The following is an 18,406-nucleotide window of genomic DNA, read 5'->3' on the forward strand; positions in this document are numbered from 1 at the left end:
AAATATTCCAGAGAATCAGTTTAGGAGAATCAGAAAAAATTGTTCTAACTTTGAAGACTTTAAGGACCAAGCTGATATTCTAAAAAATAGGTTCGTGGATAAAAAATACCCCAATAATCTAATTAATAGCGCCTATAATAGGTGTGTCAATATATCACAAGACACTCTTATTAATGGAGATAAAATAGTCAAACTAGATAATAAAAAATTTATGACTAATTTTATCACTCAATATTGTGCTGAACATACGAGAATACGCAAAATTTTATGTGATAACTGGTATATACTTTTAAGCGATCCTATTCTACAAAAATTTTTACCTAGTAATCCAGGAATAACCTTTAGAAGGGCACCAACCATTAAGGGATTGGTGGCCCCTAGTCGACAGAAAACTATATCTGCATTCCCTATTCATGCCTCTTTAAAAGGGATTTATAAGTGTGGCAAGAAAAATTGTCTCTGCTGTAAGATTATTACACATAAGGAAAAAACTATAAAATCATCTATCACTAATGAAATCTTTCCTATAAAAAACTATTTGAATTGCACTACGGAATTTGTAATATATCTAATTGAATGTGGATGTAAAAAACAATACGATGGAAGAACAACCCAACCCCTACATCTAAGGGTTAATTCACATAGATACAATATTAAGAGGGGTTTCTTACAACATGGTCTGTCAAGACATTTTACCATTAAACATAATAAGGATCCGAGTGGACTAAAAATCAGTCCAATTGAACATATTCCTGCTGATAATCCTGACAGAATAGGGCAATTGAATAGAAAAGAAGTGTTTTGGATCTACAGGCTAAATACACTCAAGCCTTATGGATTAAACGAAATTACAGAGGTCTTTCTCTAAAATTTGATAAATTTAATGAATTTCTCTTTTATTAATTTTTAATTATGCAACCATATATTAATCCTAATGATTTTTGTAATATCTTGTATGATTAACCCCTTTTTTTATATGCGACTTTTTATTTCTGTAATGTTTTTTCATATGCGACTTTTTTCTGTAATGTTTTATATTTGTCATATGTCCCATTTAATGCACATATCTCTTTTATATAATTATATACTATAATGTTGTAAGAAAATAATGCCACTTTTTTCTGTATTGGCGGCATACAGTCTCTTTTTCTTTCTAATTCCTCCCTTTGCACGAGGACATCGCGGTGAGCGATCCCGGTTTCTTCATTTACCGCTGCATGATTTCTCCATAGTCGGTGTCTCTGTTCTTTGCCCTATAAAACGCCGTGAGGATTCACAGATGAAGTTGAGGTCTCCCCCTTGTGTGATCGATCATACTGATTGATCTTTGTTCTGAGACAGCACAGGAGGCGATCCTGTTTTTTGAACGCTGCGAGAGCTCTCTATAATTAGTAACTGTTCATTTCGTTACGAACACTCCGAGGACTTATGAATAAAATTATTGCCCCCCTCTTAGGTGATTTGGAACTAATCGTACTGATTTTTATTATATTATATATTTTTACATTTCTCATATACATTTTTTATATTATATATTTTTACATTTCTCATATACATTTTTTACATACATTTTTAATAAAAAGAGAGAATTTTATTGTCAAAAAAATCATTTTTAATTAAAATTCGTTTATATATACAAAAAGACATTTTTATTTTTTTTGGAGCCTTTTTCTTCTTCTTTTCGTGTTAGGTATAACCGATCCTGGTATAGTGGTCTGAGACACCCACTGTGCCTATTTTATTTTATCTTCTGATGTCAGGAGTTCGTTTTGCACGGGTCTCCCCCTCTTTGTTCTTTTTTATCTTCCCATTCCTTTCTTCTTTCTTTTATCTATGGAATAATAAAAGTAATATGTTTTTAATGATTTTAAATTAACTAATACATTAATTTAACTATGACACTTTGAACTCTGACATTTGTACCAGATGACATGTGACCTTTTGGCGCCGTTTTTTGAATCTTTTTTTGAACTTCTGTTCTATATAATCTGTGACAGTTCTGTCTGATCATATATGTCATCCCCTGAAGAAGAAATGGTATACATTTCGAAACGCGTTGGGAAATAAATGGATTAATCTTTCTCCTAAACACTGGATTAGTGATTTTATCTGGTAGCGCACAAAAGTCCAAGAATTTATTCCGAAATCTGATGTTGAAGCGGTCGCAGAGTTGACCTTTGGACGTGCAGCAAGCAGATTACTGATCCTACATGCTTTAATCTCTCCTAAAAAGGGTGAGTAAACTCTAATTTATTTTTTCTGCAATAACCCGGATAAGACCCTATTGCGCTTTTTTTGTTCCTTTAGCTATATTACAGTTCATGAAGCACTGGAAGACAGAAGGGGCATTAGTGAGCCCAAAAGGCATCACCAGGTACTCAAAATGTCAATCCGGAGTATTAAACGCCGTCTTCCATTCATCCCCATGCTTAATGCGAATAAGATTATACGCCCCCCTGAGGTCAAGCTTGGTAAACCAGCAAGCCCCTTTAACTCTGGAGAATAGATCAGAAATCAGGGGTAACAGATACGGATATTTAACAGTAATTTTGTTGAGGGCACGATAGTCAATACAAGGCCTTAATGAACCATCCTTTTTAGCCACGAAAAAAAAAACAGCACCTAAGGGTGAAGAGGATGGTCTAATATGACCCTTCTCCAACGACTCCTTAATATAGAATCGCATAGCCTCGTGCTCGGGTACAGATGAATTGAAAAGCCGACCCTTGGGGAATTTCCACCCCGGGTTCAGCTCAATTGCACAGTCATAACTTCTATGAGGAGGCAAAGACGCAGACTCATTCTCCCTAAATACATCATAAAAGTCAGCCAAATAGTCAGGAACATCATGCGACTGAGGAGAGGTTGAGAAAACAGGAGCATCACTAAGGGCACACCGACAACCCCAACTCACCACAGACAAAGATTTCCAATCCAGAACTGGATTAAGGATTTGCAACCAGGGAAACCCCAGAACAATGGTATCATGCAAATTATGCAACACCAAAAATCTGCAATTTTCTTGATGGTCTGGAGCGACCCGCATTACCACCTGGGTCCAAAACTGAGGTTTATTCTTCGCCAAAGGAGTAGCATCAATACCCCTCAAAGGGATAGGCTTCTGCAGAGGTGTCATAGGAAATCCACAACGTTTAGGAAAATCCAAGTCCATCAGGTTCAGAGCTGCTCCCGAATCCACAAAAGCCTTGGCGGAAAATGTGGACAGGGAGCAGATCAGAGTAATTGCCAGAAGAAACTTAGGTTGAACACCACCCACAGAAAACGTGTGTGCACAACGTTTCTCTCGTTTAGGGCAGACAGAAATAATATGCGAGGCATCTCCACAAAAAAAACACAGCTTATTACGCCTTCTGAACTCCTGAAGTTGCACCCTAGACAAAACTCTGTCACATTGCATAGGTTCAGACATTTGTTCAACAGGTGGCAACACCTCTCGTGCAGTTTTGCGTTCACGCAAACGCCGATCAACCTGAATGACTAATGACATAGAATCGTCAAGACCAGAGGGAACAGGAAATCCCACCATAGTATCTTTTACGGTTTCTGACAAACCCTTCCGAAAGAGAGCTGCCAAGGCACCATCATTCCAGGTAGTAAGGACCGCCCTCTTTCAGAATTTTTGACAGTACAACTCTGCAGAATCCTGACCCTGGCTCAATGACAATTTTAACCTGCTGCGCGGAGTTCCCCAACGAGTTAGGCTTCAAGGCAAAAAATAATTTACAATTATTCTTGAAATTCAAGAATTTAGACCGATCCCCAAAAAACACATCAGGAGTAGGAATCTTTGGTTTAGCAGCATGTGAATGAGCAAGATAGGCGGAAATTCCCCGCACTTCAGCAGCAAGCTGCTCCACACGATCAGACAATTGCTTCATCTCCATTGAGAGAAAAATTCCCCCTACGGCCTCAGAGATATAGAGGAAAAAATATGCACAAAAAAAAAAATTCTGACACCCTTTTTTTTTTTTTTTTTTTACAAGTCTCTCCTGCTATTGAGTACCCTAGGATCTGCGGTATGGCTGGTGATTCTGTTATGATGAGTCACTGAAGGAGGATAAAACAAAATACTAGCTAAGTCCAGAAAAACCAGAGAGGTTGGCAGCTATCGGATTACAGACCCCTGAACCTATCCACAACAACTAGCAGTAGCCGTGGGGGGTTCCTACGGTGCCCTAGACCCCTCGATCACAGCCAGAGAACTACATAGCCTAAAGACAGAAAGGGGAAAAACTAAACTGCCCCAGAGCAGACCCCAAAGCAATAGGCAGCCCCCAACATATAATGACGGTGAAGCAAGATGAAAACACTAACACAGATAGAAAGATAGGTTAAGCAAATGATGGGGGCCCAAGCTAACTAAAATAGGACAGGATAGGAAAGCTGCTGTCTGCCATCCGCAAAAACCCTATCCAAAATGTGCCAACCGACTGATAGGAAAAACAGGCCCTGAAGTCGCTAGGCTTCAAAAGACTAAATCAGCACTCAGGTATATTCTGAAGACAGAGCAAAAGATCAACAGATCAGAGACAAAAATGGAATTCAGCTCACCCCCGGCCGGGGATGGCAGAACTCCCAAAAAACAAGGCAAAACAAAAACAAAACTGAAGTGTACAAAGCAGAGCAGGAAAACTTAGCTTTGAGATGCAGGAATCAGACTGGTCTCCAAGAATCCAGCAGGATCACCAGCAAGGCAGAAGGGCGACGGCTGCCTTATATCCAGTCCTCAATTCCAGCCACCCAATCATCATCTAGCTGCCCAGGTGTTTGGTAATCGGCCTCACTACCTTCCTTCACCAGAGGAGGGAGTTCATCAGACCTCAACGGTGAAGGGAACAATGAACTCACAACAGGGAGTTCATCAGACATCAAAGGTGAAGGGGAAAATGAACTCACAACAAATGGGGCCCAAACTGTCTAAATAGAATAGGAAAGGAAAGACACTGTCTACAATCGCGCAAAAACCCTGAAAAATCCAACACATCTGATGTACGAAAAACACTGAGGTCTCACGACCTCTTACCCACTATATCAGCATTCTGGTGTGAACTGGCAGCAAAGCAAAAGAGACTAATATAACAGTGGACTGAACAAACTGACACAAGCTGTAACAGATGGAGTGGGATCCAGCACTGCCCCAGCAGGGAGCATGCTGAACCCTCACAGCAAAGCAGAAAAAGGCAAAACCAAATCAGATGCAAAGGATTAGCAAATGAACAACTTAACTGAAAAATGCAGGATCAGGCAGGAGACAGCAGACCTTAAAATGCACAGGAAGAAACCAAATCACCAGCAGCAACTGAGGGAAGCTTGCTCACTTATATCCTCCCAGTCTGTAACCACTGACTTCCAATCATCGCCGTCAGGTGCTAGACTTCTGTCAATCCGGTCAGCTCCACTACCCCCAGTAACCACCAGAGGGAGCCCCAACTCAGAAGTCAGATCAAGAGAGTTCACAACAGTACCCCCCTTGAGGAGGGGTCACAGAACCCTCATCCATGCCACCAGACTGATCAGGATGGTCCCGGTGAAAAGCACAAACCAATCTCTCGGCATGAATGTCAGGAGCATAGACCCAAGAATTATCCTTCTGGCCTTAACCATTCCACTTGACCAAGTACTGGAGTCTCCGTCTAGCCAGACGAGAATCCAATATCTTCTCTACCTCATACTGCAAATTACCCTTAACCAATACAGGGTCAGGTTGGCACCACCTTGGGAACTACTGGCTCCACAACCGTTTTCAACAAAGATTTATGAAAAACGTTATGAATCTTAAATGTAACTGGAATAGCCAAACGGAAAGAAACAAGGTTAAGGATTTCGAAAATCTTTTAAGGTCCTATGAACCTTGACTTGAATTTTGGAGACACAACCTTCATAGGAATATTTTTTGAGGATAACCAAACCATATCACCCACTTTAAACCGGGGACCAATGGTCCTATGCCAGTTGAAAAACCGTCGGGACTTTTCCTGAGAGTGGGACAACTTATTCACTACTTGGTCCCAAATCTGCTGCATTCTCTCTACCACAGAATCCACACTTGGGCAGGCCGAAGCTTCCACCTGCCCCGAAGAAAATCGAAGATGAAACCCAAAGTTCCAAAAAAAGGAGACATCAAGGTGGCAGAAATAGCCCTATTGTTTAGCGCGAATTCGGCCAAGGGCAAAAATGAGACCCAGTCATCTTGATCAGCAGATATGAAACATCTCAAATAGGATTCCAAAGTCTGGTTTGTTCTCTCAGTCTGCCCATTGGTCTGAGGATGAAATGCAGAGAAGAAAGATAACTGAATTCCCAGTTTAGAACAAAAAGCTCTCCACAATCTGGAAACAAACTGGACTCCTCTGTCTGACACAATGTTCTCAGGAATTCCGTGCAAACAAACCACCTGTTGTAAAAACAAGGGTACCAACTCAGAAGAAGATGGCAACTTTGAGAGTGGTACAAGATGGACCATCTTAGAAAATCTATCACAGATCACCAGATAACAATCATTCTCTGAGAGACAGGGAGATCAGAAATAAAATCCATTGAGATATGGCTCCATGGCCTCCTGGGCACCGGCAGGGGCATTAACAAACCACTAGAACAAGAACAGGACTTGGACCGAGAACAAGTCCCACGGGACTGCACAAAATTTCTGACATCACGAGATAAGGCAGGCCACCAAAAAGACCGACTCACCAAATCTCTGGTACAAAAAGTACCTGGATGACCAGCTAACGCGGAGCAATGAATTTCAGACATTACTCTTCTCCTCCACTGGTCAGGGACATACAATTTTCCCATAGGGCATTGTTCAGGTTTGTCCTCCTGAAATTTCTCCAGGGCACGTCTGAAATCAGGTGAGATGCCAGAAAGAACTACACCCTCATTTAGAATGGTAGTAGGCTCGGTCACATCAAGAGAACCCGCAAAGAAACTCCTAGAAAGGGTGTCCGCCTTAACATTCTTAGTGCCCGGAAGAAAGGAGACCACAAAATTAAAACATGTGAAAAACAAGGCCCACCTAGCTTTTCTAGGATTCAAGCACTTGGCTGATTCAAGATAAATCAAATTCTTGTGGTCGGTGAGGACCACAACTTGATGCCTAGCTCCCTCCAACCAATGTCTCCACTCTTCAAATGTCCACTTCATGGCCAACAATTCCCAATTCCCCACATCATAGTCACGTTCAGATTGGGGAAAGTTTTCAAGAAAAGAAGGCACAGGGATTCATCTTAGAGGTTGCTGGATCTCTTTGAGACAAAACGGCTCCTGCACCAATCTAAGAAGCATCTATCTCCACCTGAAATGGGAGTGAAACATCAGGTTGCCATAGAACCGGAGCAGAAGTGAATCTCCGCTTAAGCTCCTGAAATGCCGAGACAGCCTCTGGAGACCAATTCACCACATCAGCGCCCTTTTTGGTCAAATCCATCAGTGGTTTAACAATACCAGAAAAATTACTTATAAATTTATGGTAGAAATTAGCAAAACCCAAAAATTTCTGGAGAGCCTTCAGAGAAGTGGGCTGAACCCAATCATAAATGGCCTTTACCTTGGCTGGGTCCATTTCAATAGCAGACAGGGACAAAATGAATCCCAAAAACGAAATCCTCTATACACCAAAGAGAAATTTTGATCCTTTTACCCCTTCACGACCCATGACACCTACATAGGCGTCATGAAGAGTCGTGCCCAAACGACCCATGATGCCCCCGTAGGCGTCATGCTATAAATAGCGTTCCTGCGGGTCGGGTGACCGTGGTCACTGAAAGTATGTACAAAAATACTTGGCACTCAAAAATGAATAAGCAGTATATTCTTTATTTAGCATCCAGACAAAAATAGACTCATATCATATGAACGTTTTCGGTCCAACAACAGACCTTCATCAGAAAGGTTTTTTTTGGTTTCTTTTGGTAGAAAACTATAATTTACAGAAAGAGTAAACAAGGGAACAAAACTAAAAATTTTGTCAGAAGCTGCAACAGACATATGTTTCTAATACAATTGCATTAAAAAAGTCAAATGTCAGAAGAATAATCTATAGTGAAGGATGGTGACCGCAGAAATTCATTCCATCAGTGTAGAAGAAGCTCTCAGAATTGATCTGTGTCATATTTGAAGGTGAAAACATTGTTAAGGAAAGCAGGTCTGAATATCGGAAAAAAAACTTGGATCAAAGCCCAATATTGGGCTTTGATCCAAGTTTTTTTTCTGATATTCAAACCTGCTTTCCTTAACACTGTTTTCACCTTCAAATATGACACAGATCATTTCTGAGAGCTTCTTCTACACTGATGGAATGAATTTCTGCAGTCACCATCCTTTTTGTGAAAAAAAAGTCCTTTTTATTACGGATCAATTTGTGAAGCACCTGGGGATTCAAAGTGCTCACTATGCATCTAGATAAGTTCCTTGGAGGGTCTAGTTTCGAAAATGGGGTCACTTGTAGGGGAGCTCCAATGTTTAGGCACACAGGGACTCTCCAAACTCGACATGGCAACCACTAAATATTCCTGCATATTTTCCATTCAAAAAGTCAAATGGTGCTCCTTCCCTTCCAGGCCCTGCCGTGCGCCCAAACAGTGGTTTATAACCACATATGAGGTATCGGTGTACTCAGGAGAAATTGCCCAACAAATTTTAGGATCCAGTTTATCCTGTTACCCATGTGAAAATGAAAAAATTGATGCTAAAAGAAAAATTAAAATGTCTATTTTTTCCTTCCACATTGCTTTAGTTGCTGTGAAGCACCTAAAGGGTTAATAATCTTCTTGAATGTAGTTTTGAGTAGCTTGAGGGGTGCAGTTTTTAGAATGGTGTCACTTTTGGGTATTTTCTGCCATATAGACCCCTCAAAGTGACTTCAAATGTGAGGTGGTCCCTAAAAAGAATGGTTTTGTAAATTTTGTTGTAAAAATGAGAAATCGCTGGTCAACTTTTAACCCTTATAACTTCCTAACAAAAAAATTTTGTTTCCAAAATTGCGCTGATGTAAAGTAGACATGTGGGAAATGTTATTTATTAACTATTTTGTGTCACATAACTCTCTGGTTTAATGGAATAAAAATTCAAAATGTGAAAATTGCAAAATGTTCTAAATTTTCGCCAAATTTCTGTTTTTTTTCACAAATAAATGCAAACTTATCGACCTAAATTTACCACTAACATGAAGCCCAATATGTCACGAAAAAACATTCTCAGAATCGCTAGGATCCGTTGAAGCGTTCCTGAGTTATTACCTCATAAAGGGACACTGGTCAGAATTGCCAAAAATGGACGGGTCATTAAGGTCAAAATAAGCTGGGTCATGAAGGGGTTAACATACAGAGTATTTTCCCTCAAAATCTGGAACACAGTCCGGATATGTTCCACATAAGTATCCCAATCACTGGAAAAGATCAAAATATCATCCAGATAAATAATTAAAAACTTATCCACAAAGTCTCGGAAAATATCTTTCAGAAAAGATCGGAAGACGGAAGGGGCATTAGTGAGCCCAAAAGGCATCACCAGGTACTCAAATTGTCCCTCCGGAGTATTAAACACCATCTTCCATTCATCCCCATGCTTAATGCGGATAAGATTATACGCCCCCTGAGGTCAAGCTTGGTAAACCAGCAAGCGCTTTTAACTCTGGAAAATAAATCAGAAATCAGGGGTAATGGATACTGATATTTAACAGTGATTTTGTTAAGGGAACGATAGTCAATACATGGCCTTAATGAGCCATCTTTCTTGGCCACAAAAATAACCCAGCACCTAAAGGTGAAGAGGATGGTCTGATATGACCCTTCTCCAACGACTCCTTAATATAAGATCGCATAACCTCGTGTTCGGGTACAGATAAATTGAAAAGTCGACCCCTGGGAAATTTACACCCATGTCTCAACTCTATTGCACAGTCATAACTCCTATGAGGAGGCAAAGACGCGGACTTACTCTCACTAAATACATCAGAAAAATCAGCCAGATAATCAGGAATATCATGAGACTGGGGAGAAGTGGAGAAAACAGGAGTGTCACTAAGAACACATTGACAACCCCAACTCACCACAGACACAGATTTCCAATCCAAAACAGGATTATGGCTTTGCAACCAAGGAAAACCCAGTACAATAATTTCATGTAAATTAGGCAACACCAAAAATTTACAATTCTCTTGGTAGTCTGGGGTGACCCACATTATCACCTGGGTCCAAAACTGGCATTTATTCTCTGCCAAAGGGGTAGCATCGATTCCCCTCAAAGGAATAGGGGTCTGCAGGGGCACCATGGGAAAACCACAACGTTTGGCAAAGTCAAAATCCATCAGATTCAAAGCTGCTCCTGAATCAACAAAAGCCTTAGCAGAAAATGTAGACAAGGAGCAGATCAAGGTAACCGCCAAAAGGAACTTAGGCTGTACACTGCCCACCGCAAATGAGTGAGCAAAACATTTTTCTCATTTAGGGCAGACAGAAATAGTATGAGAGGCGTCCCCACAATAGAAGCACAACTTATTACGCCTTCTAAACTCTTGACGTTGCGCTCTAGACAAAACCCTATCACATTGCATGGATTCAGAAGTTTGTTTGAAAGGCAGCACTGCCTCTCGCATAGTTTTATGTTCACGTAAACATCGATCAATTTGAATGGCTAATCACAAAGGCAGCACCGCCTTGTTTGTTCGAAAGGCAGCACCGCCTCTCGCATAGTTTTACGTTCACATAAACATCGATCAATTTGAATGGCTAATGACAAAGAGTCGTTAAGACCAGAGGGGAAAGGAAATCCCACCATAACATCTTTTACGGTTTCTGCCAGACCTTTCCAAAAGAGAGCTGCTAGGGCATAATCGTTCCATTTAGTAAGGACCGCCCACTTTCGGAATTTTTGACAATATAACTCTGCAGCATCCTGATCCTGGTTCAATGCCAATAAGGTTTTCTCAGCTTGATAGCATTAGGTTCATCATACAACAACCCCAGGGCTTGAAAAAATGCATCCACATTAGCCAGAATAGGATCTCCAGGTGTCAGAGAAAAAGTCCAGTCCTGAGGATCACCGTGCAGCAAGGAGATGACAATTTTAACCTGCTGCACCAAGCTCCCCGATGAGTTAGGTTTCAAAGCGAAAAATAGTTTACAATTACTCTTAAAATTCCAAAATTTAGACCGATCCCCAGAAAACACATCAGCAGTAGGGATCTTTGGTTCTGCAGCAGATGATTGAGCGAGATTGGCAGAAATTCCCCGCACTTCAGCAGCGAGCTGCACAACATGATCGGACAATTGCTTAGTCTCCATTAAAGAAAAAATCCTCCTACGGCCCCAGAGAAAAAGAGGAAAAAATATATTAAAAAATTTGGACAGCTTTTTTTTTTTTTTTTTACAATTCTTTCCTTCTTTAGAGTACCCTAGAGTCTACAGTTTGGGCTGGTGATTCTGTTATGAATAGGTCACCGAGGAGGATGGCAGGAATAGGCTAGACCACCAGGAAACCAGAAAGGTTGGTAACTTAGTGGATTGCAGACCCCTAATCCTAACAACACAACTAGCAAAAGTCATGGGGCATACCTACGATGCCCTAGACACCTCGGCACAGCCAGAGAACTAAGCCTAAAGCAAGAAAGGTGAAATCAAAATTGCCCTGGAGTAGAACCCCAAAGAAATAGATAGCCCCCAAACATATATTGTCGGTGAGACAAGATGAGTCACAAACACAGACAGAAAATAGACTGAGCAAATGATGGGTCCCAAACTGTCTAGATAGGATAGGAAAGGAAAGACACTGTCTGCAATCACGCAAAAACCCTAAAAAATCGAACACGTCTGATGTATAAAAAAACACTGAGGTCTCACGACCTCTCCCCCACTATATCAGCATTCTGGTGTGAACTGGCAGCAAAGCAAAAGAGACTAATATAACAGGGGACTGAACAAACTGACACAAGCTGTAACATATGGAGCGGGGTCTAGCACTGCCCCAGCAGGGAGCACGCTGAACCCTAACAGCAAAGCAGAAAGAGGCAAAACCAGATCAGATGCAAAGGATGAACAACTTAACTGAAAATTGCAGGATCAGGCAGGAGACAGCAGACTTCAGAATGCACAGGAAGAAACTAATCACCAGCAGCAACTGAGGGAAGCCTGCTCACTTATATCCTCCCAGTCAGTAACCCCTGACTTCCAATCATCATCGTCAGGTGGCAGACTTCTATCAACCCGGCCAGCTCCACTACCCACAGTAACCACTAGAGGGAGCCCTGACTCAGAAGTTAGATCAAGAGAATTTACAACAGGGAAGGAAAGAAAAGAGCATAGGGGAATTTTGGATCAGATAAACGTGGAGAGTATGGACAGGGGAAAAGATCACTTTTGGTGATTTTTTTATTCCAAATAAATCTCAACATTTGCATATGTAAGTTCTTAATCCAAATATCTGGAATATGAATTAGAACATTTCTAAAAAGATATAGTGAAGTTTTTTTTGCAATTTCAACGTATTTGGATTTTTTTCACATTCACCAGTGCATCACATGATAAAATAAATGGTGTCATTCAAAAGTACAACTTGTCCTGCAAAAAACAAGCCATCAAATGGTTATGTGGATGGAAACATAAAAAAATTATGGCTCTTGGAAGATGGTGAGATAAGAAACAAAAAGGAAAAAAAATGGAGAATCGCCAGGTCATGAGTGGGTTAATCTAAATGTATTTTTTTCAATCTAACATGATGAATGCATCACTGATATTTCATTTAATCCTCAATATCCTCTGAAGAGCCTTCAGGATTTCACTGCTGCGTAGACTGTATATGAGCGGGTTGACCATGGGCACCACCGTGGTGTAAAACGCTGATAAAATCTGTTTGATGGTCACTGTGTCATCTGAGAATGGCATCATGTAATCCATTGTACCTGCCGAGTAGTAAGTTATCATGACAATGAGATGGGACAAGCAGGCGGAGAAGGTTTTTCTTCTTCCTTCCTTTGAATTAATGCGTAAAATTGCACGGATTATCCTTACATAGGACAAAACGTTGCAAAAAAGCGGGAAAAATCCAAACAACCCAAGCTCAGAATAGACTAAGATAAAAAAGTCACTGGAACCACCTCCGGATGCATGAAATATGTCTATGGCGTCACAGAAGAAGTTTTTAATAGTAACAACCTTATTAAAGGCAATTTTAATTAGAAAACATATAAATAGTGAAGAATTTATGAAGGCAGAGATCCAGACAGCAACAACAATCAGGACACAGGTTTTCTTGTTCAAGATCCGGTGGTAGGACAGAGGATGACAAATCGCAACGTATCGGTCAAATCCCATTACAAAGAGAAGCATTACCTCCGCGCCGGCTCCTGTAAAGTAAAAATACATCTGGGTGAAGCACTGGGTGAAGGATATCAGGCCGTTCCCTGATAATAATATATGGAGAAGCTTTGGGATAATGACTGTGGTGTAGCAGATGTCTATGACGGATAAGTTACAGAAGAATAGATACATGGGGGTGTGTAGATGGACGTCCAGACATATCAACGCAATAACCACTGAATTCAATGTGATTGCAATCAAATAAATGGCTGAAAAAATCCCGGCAATCAGCGGCTTATTAATGGCATTTGATGAGAAAGGCAGAATATGAAATGTTATATATGTGTTATTGTCCATGAGAAATCTACAAAGAAAAAAGTGTCAGAGAATAAATCCAATCACTTTCTACTTCCAATGCTTCAAAAGATAGAAGTAAATTTGATGATTTTCTGAATAAAATGGTAACATAATGGTTAAAATCTGCAGAAATATCAACAAATTCTAAAATTTAAGACTAACACCTAAAAATTAAAATAAAAAAATATCAAGAATATATAAAAAGATTACCAGATATACTCACTAGATTCAAGAGGTTGACTCAAAATCAGCTTTTTGGCTTATCAGTCAGATGTATGAAGTTCTGATTCTGAGTGACAGAATTTCCCTTCGTTACAATACTGGGTTTCCAGTCCTGCAGACACCGACTGATCCGACCTCAGTGACGTTTTCTAGCAGATCACACGTAAGATCCTCGGTTGCTTCCAAAACAAAATGAAGAGAATAAGATGGAACGCTGCACTCTGTGGCACACACCTGTTTGTATGCTGGGAATGAGCTCTTTATCCTTAACTTATATAATTTAGAATTAAGTGATTATGTCCTATAGGGAAATGTCCTTCTGGTTGTAATTGCAATAATTACTTCAGATTCATAAAGAAATTAGATTTGCTTTTAATTTAATCATCTTTAAACAGCCTGAACCAAATATTATAATTCCAGTCTAAGTGCTGTAATTTTTAGTGTTTTCAAGGTGCAATGTTGCTGTCCAGGACAGGGACATGTCCATTAATTAGGAGGTGGAAGAGGTGGTGGAAATGAACTACTTGGTGTAGGAAGCTGTGAAGACACGTGGGTCAGTGGGTGCCTGAGTTTGCTAGCCTAAACCCCATGGACCAGAGATCATCCCGCTGAACTCCCACTCGCCTTTTTCCATAGGCGTAATACTACTCAGACAACAAAGGGTGAGGATAGAACAGTGTGGTAATACTTTATTGAACCACAAAACAAGCAAATAACACATAGAACAGTCCCAGCAAAATACAGATTCTCACCCATCCATAGACTTGACAGAATAAGAGCAGCTGTGACTTCATTGCTTCCAGTTCCGACAACTCCCCCTGTCTCTCACACAGAGATTAGGTAAAAACAAGCTTAGGAAGATGACAGTCCATTCAGGTACAAGGACAGGTGAACAGAGGGTCACAACCTAGCTTCTCTGAACTTCTCCATTGAGGCAAGTGACTTGTGGATCCCTGTGATGGTGTGATATGCTATGTGGATATCATTTTGTGTATATTTCTATTTCCCTGATTTTCATAGTGTTTTTCTTGTTGCCTTGTATGTCTACAGCCTAAATGTATCTGTCTCTTGATGACCCCCTGCAGTTCCTTAATCCCCAAGGCTCCTTTGTCACGTCTGGGAGGCCTGCAAATCACCCCAACTTGTCTGACTACCCCTGGACATAAAGAGGGGGCTGGGGAGGACAGGGCCTGGACAAGTCAGACCATGTGTGGTGATGATGGTGTGAAGATGGCACGTCAGAGAGAAGGAAGCATATGGACCCATTTTATCCTCTGTCTGCTAGATTATTGGACTCTCATCTCCTTGGACATTCATCCTGTTACTGAACTGCATTCGTGTTCTGGACTATTGTATCCTCAGTGTGGTGGATTGTTTATGGACCTTTTAGTTTTGCCTATAATAAAGGTCTTGGGATTGTTCACATTTCCCTCACTCTGTTGACTGTGTGGTATTGGAGAAAGACCCAGTGACAACTGGTGGCAGCAGTGGGGTCAACAGAGTGTAACCAAATGGACAACCACCCACAGAGTGAGTACAGAAATTGGGCTGTATCCAGTTTACAGGAGAGAGCCAGAGACCTGGGCCTGAACTACTAGGGACTGACTAAAGAAGCCTACTGGTGCGTGCTAGCCAGACCACCTCCTCCCAGATGTCTGAAGGACGAGCACTGGAGACAGGGATCCTAATCCAAAAAAGCCAGTGGTTGGTGTGGTACGAAGAAGAGTAGGCGGTTCTGGGCCAAGGCGTCTCTCAGGAGTACAAGGAGGAGGCTGCCCACCGGGCACAGCGGAGACAAGAAGCAATGGAGCTTGAAAGAGGGAGTAATGCAATGTGGAGTGTAACCCCCAATGATCCAGGAACCTGTACAGATCATCCAGACAGAGTTCAAGTCATTTGATGAGGCTTCTGGAGATGTGGAGGGGTTCTTCAAGGACTTTGAGATGTGAGGTGCCCAACTCTGACTGGATGCGTTTGTTAGTGGGACTCCTGAACAATAACATGGCAGAGGCTTACCGAACCATTGACGCACAGCGGAATCGGGATTATAGCATTGGACCATCCTGGATTACCATGCTATCACCCAAGACTCATATAGGGCCAAGTTCTGAGACCTCCCATGCACCATGGGGGATCATTTAGGATGTATGCACATAAGATGTCCCAGGCATGTCGGAGATGGCTCGAAGCAGAAAACGCCTTTACTGTGGAAGATGTTATACAGGCGTTCCTTATAGAACAATTTCTTGTCAAGTGCTCCGCAGAGGTACAGGAATGGGTCCGGGAGCACACGCCGTGTACTGTGGATAGAGTTGCAGCCCTGGCAGATGAAGCCCTTACTATCCAGCTGCAATGGAGGAGGCTTCTGGACAATGATCCATGGCCTGCTTCCGCGCCCCGTCCCCCTCCGATTATATCTGCCCTTCCAGCTAGTCGCAAGCTGATGACAATCAAGCCTCACAATCCTAGGCCCCAACAGTTCTGACCACGACCTGGGGGAATCACAGAGAGGAGATGTTATGGGTGTGGGCAACCTGGACATTTGCAGTCTGGCTGTCCTTCAAGGATTCGGAGGGAGCCCCACGCAGCCCCACCTCGTCCAGTGCATCTTGTACACTCCATCCCGCCTGAAAAAGAGCTACCACCATCCCCACCAGAGTGGACCACCAACCACAGCACCATAGATACCCCTCCTGGAGTGTACAGACTCCGGCCTTTGTCCTTTAGCTACCCAGAGAAATGGCAACGCCACCTGCAGGATGTCTTAATTGATGGATACAAAGTGTCAGGATTTAGAGACACGGGGGCATTCCTGACTATCGCTGACCCCCGTGTGGTTTGACCCGAGGCAATTTACCAGGGTCCGGGAATTCCCATTGTCCTGGCGGGGGGTGCCCGCAAATATATACAGCAAGCTTCTGTGCATTTAGATTATGGTTGTGGAGAAAAACTGTGTTGGATTGGAGTTATGGGAGGACTTCCTGCAGATATCCTCCTTGGGAGCAACATTGGGGAGTTACAGTGCCAATTTGTGGGAGCAATCACCCGACTACAGGCCCTTCAAGCACTACATCATCCGGACCACACCGGGGAGCAACCACCATGAACTGCATCAGAGTCGGTAAGTGATACGTTCCCTGCTACTACATTGAGAGAGTCTTGGGACAGAGAGGAGTTTAGGAGAGAAATAGAGGGTGACACTACCTTAGCAGCCCTTAGGCGAAAGGCAGAAACTGGGCACCTGGGAGATAATGGGGATGGCTTCACTCGAGGAAACGGACTGTATTATCGTGTAACAAAGGTCAGTGACCAGGGCAACCCTGACACAATGACCAGGCAACTCATTGTCCCTCAGAAGTACAGGGCACAGCTACTCCAACTGTCCCATGACATCCCCTTGGCTGGTCATCAAAGGAGGATAAGGACTGAAAAGAGACTCACCCAAAGTTTTTACTGGCCTGGTGTCTCGCAGTCGGTAGCTCATTATTGCCGAACCTGCGATGTGTGCCAGCGAATGCGGCATCCAGTAGCTCGACATAAGGTACCCCTGCAATCCCTACCCATAATTGAAGAACCATTTCACCGTGTAGCTGTCGACATCATAGGTCCTCTGGCCCACCCCAGCCAGTCGGGGAAAAAATATATCCTGACCGTGGTGGACTATGCCCCTAGGTATCCTTAAGCTGTGGACCTATCCATTATTACAGCAGTAAAGGTAGCTGAGGCCCTTGTTACCATCTTTACGCGGGTAGGGTTTCCTAGTGAGATATTAACGGATCAAGGCACTCAGTTCATGTCAGATCTGGTCCAGTCCCTATGGCATACCTGTGGTGTTCGAGCCATTCACACCACCCCATACCACCTGCAGATCAACGGACTATGTGAACACTTTAATAGAACCCTAAAAAATATGCTGAGGGCTTTTATTGATGTTGAAAAAGACTGGGAAAAGTACTTGCCACATCTCCTCTTCGCCTATCAGGAGGTTCCCCAAGAGTCCACAGGGTTCTCTCCCTTCGAACTACTGTTTAGCCGGAAGGTCCGTGGGCCTCTCACTCTTCTGAAAGAACATTTAGAGGGAGACATCTCAGATACTGGAATGCCCATCGTTCCCTATGTTCTAGAGTTCAGAGACCGTCTCGCCCAGCTAGCTACCTTGGCTAAAGAGCATCAGCGAATGGCCCAGTCCAGACAAAAAACCTGGTATGACCGTAATGCCAGGACCTGGGAATTTATGGAAGGACAACAAGTGCTCATGATTACTGCTTCCCCTGACAAAAAGCTTAAAGCAGTGTGGAAAGGCCCTTATCAGGTTGTCAAGAAAATTAATGACACTAATTATGTTATTGCCCTGGACTCTAGTGGTCGACGACAGAAAACCGTCCACGTTAACATGCTGAAAGACTACCACGACCGATCTCTGCCTGTTCTAGCTGTCTGCCACCCCACTAGTGATACCACCGACGACGAGTATCTCCCCGATCTCTTCCAGGTTGCCCAAGCGGGAGGATCAC

At 42.4% G+C, this 18,406-nt stretch overlaps 1 protein-coding gene across 1 annotated transcript; it reads right to left on the reverse strand.

Annotated features, from left to right (window-relative positions):
* Positions 1-12,752: 12,752 nt before the first annotated feature.
* LOC141069263 (olfactory receptor 2A14-like) lies at positions 12,753-13,670 on the reverse strand. The gene has a single exon (XM_073558717.1). It carries the CDS (start codon positions 13,668-13,670, stop codon positions 12,753-12,755), a length of 918 nt encoding a protein of 305 aa, XP_073414818.1.
* Between the last annotated feature and the right edge of the window lie 4,736 nt (positions 13,671-18,406).

The sequence above is a fragment of the Dendrobates tinctorius genome, unplaced genomic scaffold (assembly GCF_039654945.1).
Source record: "Dendrobates tinctorius isolate UK_male_01 unplaced genomic scaffold, ASM3965494v1 ptg000257l, whole genome shotgun sequence".
NCBI lineage: Eukaryota > Metazoa > Chordata > Amphibia > Anura > Dendrobatidae > Dendrobates > Dendrobates tinctorius.

What these genes read in the sequence shown, in the direction of transcription:
- LOC141069263 (XM_073558717.1), bottom strand. Translation starts at nt 13,670, where the DNA reads ATGGACAATAACACATATATAACATTTCATATTCTGCCTTTCTCATCA.